The 7,228-nt window shown below is 50.9% G+C and overlaps 1 protein-coding gene across 1 annotated transcript; it reads left to right on the top strand.

The window, feature by feature from the left end:
* The first annotated feature begins 3,696 nt into the window (after positions 1–3,696).
* On the top strand, positions 3,697–5,118 carry LOC125518109 (aspartic proteinase nepenthesin-1-like). The gene has a single exon (XM_087537136.1). The coding sequence runs from the start codon at positions 3,709–3,711 to the stop codon at positions 5,116–5,118; it is 1,410 nt and encodes a 469-aa protein (XP_087393262.1). The 5' UTR covers positions 3,697–3,708.
* Positions 5,119–7,228: the final 2,110 nt, after the last annotated feature.

Raw genomic sequence — 7,228 nt, 5'->3', positions numbered from 1 at the left:
TCAGATCATTTGGGTAAGCATAGCTAGTACTTACTTCACAAAGCTTCTCTCGAGGTAGAAACTTTGAAAATTTCCCGAGAAAGATTTACTAGGAAAATTGAGCTGAATATTATCATGTGGCAATGATTTGGGTATGGAAGAGTGCCCGAAAAGTTTGAGGGTAATAGGAGGGGTCTATATAACACTTGCTTTGCATTGTGCCAATTTGGCCATAAAATATAAATTGAACCTGGGCTCACATAGATGATTTGACTGAGCTGCAATTTAGAGGAGGTTGATAATTTGCGCACATGAAGGAACTGTATAAATTTCATGTCATTTAGAGATATAAAAAAGGTACTTCCTTCACAATGCTTCTAGGTGGACAAAAACTTTGGAAATTTGCCGAGGAAGATTTGCTAGGCAAATGGAGCTGAATTTTGTCATGCAGTAATAATTTGGATAGGAAAGAGTGCCCAAAAATTCCGAGGGCAATCAAGAATATATAAATAGCACTTCCTTCATAAAGTGTTGTTGTGAACAGAATAGGAAAATGAATATTGTTGAATTAGTTTTGAACTAGGCAAGGAAGGATTTTTACATATTTGATGAAGATATGCCCCAAAGAATTTATGAGATTTTTTTGGGAATTTTGGGAATGATAGAAATATAGGTTGCTTCACAACCTAGGGCAAAAATTGCCACATGGACATGACACATAGGCAAAACTGATGAGATGGCGCCTAGTCATCACAACCACCACAATCTACAAGGCTATGACCATCTATATTGGTCATTAACAACTAGAAATAAGGCAGCGGACTAGCACTGTTTGCTTTGTGACCATTTCGTGTAAGGAAATTACGACCTTTCTGACCAAAATGGTCGCAATGGTTTAGGGTTTGGAGCCCCCTGAACAGCTTTTGACCAATTGGTCTAAAATGGTCATAAATTTATGACCAATTCTTCGAGGGTCACTGATAGAAGGTCATAAGTTGATATATTTCTTGTAGTGCCTCTGCTCGAGGTACTCGCCCTCGCGACGCTCCTGGGCCAGCCTACGGTGGCGCCATTGTTCGACGTAGGCCCCCATATTGCGCCTCCGTCGCTGCATCCAGACTGGTGGCGCGCTGACCCACTCGCGCACTACCCCGGTCCAGGAGTAGCGCTCCATGGGGGTTGGCTCCGGTACGGCCTTGGCTGGGGACGGCGGGGCCAATTGCGGCACGACGCAGTCGCCGGCCGCGGACAGCGCCATGGCTTCCGCCATGCACGCCTCGTACGCCCTCTCCCCCACCTCCTCCCTGTGCCTCTCATCCTCCTCACTCGGAGGACAACTTCCAGCGCCGCCTGGTAGGCGGCCTTCACCACCTTGTCCTCCTCGCACACGACGAGGGGCGGCAGCGGGGAGCCATGCGAGACGTCGCGGATGCCGCGCCTCCTCGCCTCCTCGTGCTCGAAGGCGAACCACCGCTATCAAGCAGGGCAGTCGATGTCGTAGGCTGGGTCGCGGCCCCGCTCTAGCATCAGCAACTGCCTCCAGCACCGTACCTCCTTCGTGTGCGCCCTCGCCGATCGTGGCACCGTCGGCACTAGGATTCTCTTCGGATCCAAGTGCCAGTCGTGCGGCAGCGTGACATCGGGGTAGGGAGAGGGACGCGGTGCTCCCAGTGCCATTTCGCCTGGTGCACTGGGACGACGATCTGCTGCCTTGACCAGCGGTAAGACGACGGGGGAGAGAGGGAAGCGCGGGGGGTGGGGGGCGGATGGCGGGGCCCTTGCCCTTTCCTCCCTTGCCGTAGAAGGGGCCCATTGCGGTCGCTAGGGTTTGCTACGTTTTGTCGCCGGTGGGGGAGCAAAGGGGTTGCGAGATGGGGATGGGGGCGTCTGAAACCGGCTGAGGATGGCGCCCCACCGCACACCGGATTAAAAAGGGCCGACCGATGTTGCTGACGCGTGGGCCCGTGGTGGGCGGTCGTCGTTAAGAAAGCTGACCACGGTAGTTGGGCGACCGTCTTGTGGGGACGCGCTGGACACCGAGAAGGTGCGCGAGGCATTCGCTTCGCGTCCGTGCCGACGCATTTCAGGCCCAAATTTCGGCTGGAAATGGGTACGCGCGGACGCGAAGCGGACACCATTTGAGAATGGGTTGACGCGTTGGGCCGTCACAAATGTCCGCAGCGACCCAGACAGACGGCGACAGACGAAATGGGTTGCCCCGTTGGAGTTGCTGTTAGAGCGTGGTTAATAATACAACCAACAATCGACTATAAAAAATTGTCATGTGAACTAGAGCCTAATAACTGGCAAGTATAATAGTAATTTTTAAAGGGACGCACGTCGATAGACGGATCCTTTTACAAAATCCATCGGGTTGCGAGCCGTCAGGTCAGCGTAACATGTGGCTAAGCGTTGTCCTCACTTTTTGCAACAGAAGTCGTGTTGCAAGTTTCTTTTTGCAACATAAGTCTTGTTGCAAAAATATTTGGAATGAAGGCTGTTCTATAGATTTTTTTTTAATATATGTCTTGTTGCATAATTTTGTTTGCAACAGAGATCTTGTTGCAGAAAGTTTTTTGCTTCTCTCTTTTTTCTGTAACATAGGTGTTGTTGCGGAAATAACTTTTGCAACACAGATGATGTTGCAGAAAAATTACAAGATGCAGATCGAATAGTGCGGTGCGTTAGCCACACATAGGATACGCATCACGCGCTAGAGGCGACGGACACCCTGTGCCGGATCAGCCGGTTGTTCCCAAGCTTTTCCCATTTTCAAATATGTACTACTTACAATCTGACAAAGTGTCTTAAGCCTCATACTGTAGCTAGCTACCTGCTTCTCTTCTTCCTCATCTTCTCCCTTCAACTAAGCAAAGATATAAAAATACTATTTTAATCCTTTTAGTCTGCTTATGTCGCTTTTATTGTATTTGCTCTTATATATATATTCTCGGTGTGCACATTTCAATGTCCACAAGGCGCAATGCATAGTTAATTTGGATACATATGGTTTATTTTATTATGTTGGCTGGCTGTCAAGCATGCGTCACCAATGTTGTCATTGCCCAATGACCTCGCTTCATTATCTGGTGTACACTCCCATGACAAAGAGTGTAGTCAAGATCCGGCCGGGTCGCAGAGTTTAAGATTGACCAAATCATATCACTGGTGTATCTCGTGGTTTGTACAAAATGCCCGCTTCCATTGAGAGGAGGAGACCCAAAGCTAAACCTCGGACCTGATATCTGATATTGGGGTACAGTGTCGCCGCACCAGAGATTAAAATCTAAATTTTGCCATATACATGTTTTGTAAGACAAATTATTATCCTTTATGTCCAGGGTAACGTAGGAAATGTGTTTGTGTTTACTGATAGCTAGCATAGCAAGGCGTCAATTTTGAAACTCCAAAGATCCAGTCTTCAGTGAGAGTACACTTGTGTCTCACACAAAACACTTGCCATTGCCTTCCCAACCTGCAATTCTTTGGAGGATATGTTAATGCGAAGAAGATACCAATTACACCCAATATCTTAATATATCAGTCTTGCATAACAACGATATGAACAACGATGGTTTTTAGAACGACCGGCACGAGCTAGCAAACGCTGAGGTTTTTATACCCGGGCGATGTCCACTAGCTAGCTAGCCACTATATTACATACTATAAATAGGTGTATCTAGTCAGTGTAAATACATACAGTGCAGAGTCGTCGGAGTGAGGGCAGCAATGGCTCCGACTCCATTTCTTCTTCTTCTTCTTCTCCTTCTTCCTCTGGCTCCCGCGCCTGTCTTGTCGGCCGCCATCGGACCGGTTACCAAGACCGGCAAATTCATCACCAAAGAGCTCCGTAGGAGTACGACAATCAACAAGCCCGTCAAGGATTACATGGGACTGAGGGCGCAGCAGGGCCAGCGCAAGGACGGCCAGCAGACGGGCAGCGCGGCGGCGGACAGCTACAGCCCCTTCATCCTCGACCTCTCCGTCGGGACCTCGCCGCAGACCCTCCCCCTCATGATGGACATCACCAGCGACCTCGTCTGGGCGCACTGCGATCCCTGCCCCTCGTGCCACATCCTCTCGCCGCCGACGCAGACGCCCACGTTCCTGCCCGAACACTCCAAATCCTTCGCCGAGGTCGGCTGCGCCACCCAGACTTGCCAGCGCATGAGAGACCACGACTGCGCCGGACACGACCTCTGCAGGTACAGAATGAGCCATATGTCCGGCTTCCTCGCCACCGAGACGTTCAGCTTCGGGAACATCACGGGACCGGGGCGTACAGACGTCCCGGGCGTGGTGTTTGGCTGCAACCTCAACATCACGTTGCCGGAGATCAGCGGCGTCTCCGGCTACGCCGGCTTCAGCAGGGGGCCCCTCTCCCTCGTGTCGCAGCTCAACATCTCCAGCTTCGCCTACTTCATCGCGCCCCCCGAGCACGACGGCGGCAAGAGCTTCGTCAGCTGGAGCTGGGGAGGCGCCGCCGACAATGCCACGGCAGTGCAGACCACGACTACGGGAAGCAGCAGCAGCACGCCGCTGGTGGCGGCCACAAAAGCCCAAAACCCTTACTGGTACTACGTTAATCTCACCGGCGTGCAGGTCGACGGCAAGCTCCTGGCCGCCATCTCGGCTGAGACCTTTGACGTCCAGCGTTCCGGTGGTGTGTATCTCAGCACCAGGTTTGCCCTCACCTTCCTCGTCGAGGACGCGTACAGGGTGCTGAGGCAGGAGCTGGTGAGGAGGATCCAGTCCGAGGGTGTGGCTCCGGTGAACGTCTCCTCGCACGACTGGGACCTGTGCTTCCTCACGGAGCACTTTGCGAACGCCAAGGTTCCAACGATCGCACTTGTGTTCGACGGCGCTGACGCGGCGATGGAGCTCAACGTGGAGAACTACTTCCAAGATTTGGGCCACGGGAGCACGTGCCTCACCATACTGCCGTCGCCCCACGGCTGGCCGGGCTCGGTCCTGGGCAGCCTGCTCCAGGCAGGCAGGACCATGGCCTACGACATCCACAGTGATGGCGGTGGCACGCTGACGTTCGAGACGTTCGAGACGGCAGCGGGTGCCCCAGCGCCGGCGAAGGTGCCGCTCATGATAATGACCAGTCTTCTTCTCTGGGCGCTCCTTTATTAGCTATATTATTACTGCTTAATTTACATAAATAAATTCTCTCTGCTAGGCTTCTGCATGTGGTCTACACTAGCCACAGCGGGAGAAAGCGGTCAATTATACTCCTATCCTATGTCGCTAATAATGTGTACTCTGTCTCTTCTTTGCTTAAGATATCTATTCTATTTCTATCTATCTATCTATCTATCTTATCTATCTTATCTATCTATCTATCTATCTTATCATTTTAGCTAATCGTAAGTCGCGCAATTTCTCATTTGGGGTCAGTCATGTTTTTGGCCCTTCATTTTCTTTTCCAAGTGCTATTTTTTGTGGGTTGATGCTGTTCGGTTGAATTTGACATGTCACTATTTGTGGTTAGTCAATTTTTTCCGTGCTGCAAAAAGGTTGTTTTGTGCCCCACTCCTTCGGGCCTTGAGTAGCACACGTACAAATCATACCATTGGTCCGATTCATACGCTGGAATGGAATAGGCGGCGGCGCGTAACATGTATATTTCTTTCTTGCTCTCGATCCATCAGTTCGGCTATTTGTGGTTTGCAAACTCTGATTATAGTGTGTATCTGCCTGCTGCATGGGCGCATGTTCTTGCCACTCTAGAGTCGACGCTCACTCTTGTTTTTTCTTTAAGAACACCTCAAGAGGGGCAGGGGATTCCTGCATTTCGTTAAGAAGAAGAGAATTACCCCATTACTCTGAGATAACCGGACGAAACCCTGATACATACACACACACCTACCACACGTGATAACCATGGAAAGACCTTGACCACACAACTGATTAAGGGACAATCGAGCAAAAACCCCAACCACATCTCTATCTTTACCTAATATTAAAGAAAGGAGTCTTTCATAGTTCTCCATAGGTCGCCCTTTTCTATCCGTTGATATTATGTTAATTATAAAGATTGACGGCTGGGATTTAAACATAGATCTATGTTTTTTCTTAACTACTACGAAAGAGAAGACATAAGAAGACACAGAACAAAGTATGCATGTCGGGCTTGATGAGAAAAAGGAAAAACGAACGCTGCACATCCCGCTTGATGAAAAAAAGAAAAACAATCCTATATATATCAGATCAACTTAAGATCAACTTCCTAGGCTAGACGTACATGTCCCACAACCGCTGACGCATCAACCCCTGAATCCTTTTCCTTTGGAAGACCCACCCCTGATTCTTGCTGCCGCACGGGATGAAAATAAATCATGATGTCTGCCCCTTGCAGCCGCCGACCCCTCTGCACTTTCCCCGACACCGGCGTGCACTGGCGCTGTGGCCCTTCTCCATGCCATGAGCTTCGAGGAGGTCGGGATTGCAGCTGGATTTCTCCTCCCCTTCCTTCCCTGAACATGGCTGGATGGGATCCTTCCGGACATCATCTTCCTCCTCTTCCTCTTCAATTCACTCCCTCAAGATCGCGGTCAAATCCTCCTCCCCTACCACCCCTGCCATGGCTCAGGTTCCACTGGACATGGCCGAGGCCCTCTCTGGCACCAGATGCGTTGCCGTCGTGGTGCTGCGGTTGACAGTAAGCATGGACTTCGACCAAGGTTCCTCCGCGAGCACGGCAAACACAATGGCTGGCAGGTGGACATGGTCTGGGCTGGGTCAGTCGTTCACCGAGTCGCCGTTTGGACCAGCCACCAGCGGACCGGAGGGCCCAGACCGGCGAGGAAAAATCTCGGTTAGGACAGAGGGACCGACCTGCATGGGGTAGTAGGAGTCAACGTCACGGTCGCCGTGTGCAGCATGCGTGCATGTGCCCTGCCCGGGGTGCTCGGGTCGCGGTGTGCACCGTCTGTGCGTATGCGCCGCCGCACACTGTTGCTGTCGTGAGTGTTCAGCGTGGCGACTACATCCTGTGAGCCCCAATTGAAACTCACGCGAGGTCTGTGAGCCCTAACTCAAACTCAAGCGAGATAGAAGGTTGGTTTAGCATTGCTAGAGGAAATCTGCCAGAAGCTCCAACACCGACATGCAAAGCTAGCCTCAAGCAGGCAAGCACACTGCTTAATTGATGAACAATGCCTTAGCACATGCACGCCTAACTTACGAAACTGAATTTTGACAGCTCGTCAGACGAAACTGAATTTTCATGGAAGTTTGACAG

The sequence above is a fragment of the Triticum urartu genome, chromosome 7A, assembly GCF_056163025.1.
Source record: "Triticum urartu cultivar PI428250 chromosome 7A, HENAU_Tu73, whole genome shotgun sequence".
Lineage (NCBI taxonomy): Eukaryota > Viridiplantae > Streptophyta > Magnoliopsida > Poales > Poaceae > Triticum > Triticum urartu.
This window is presented reverse-complemented; position numbering and strand designations above follow the sequence as displayed.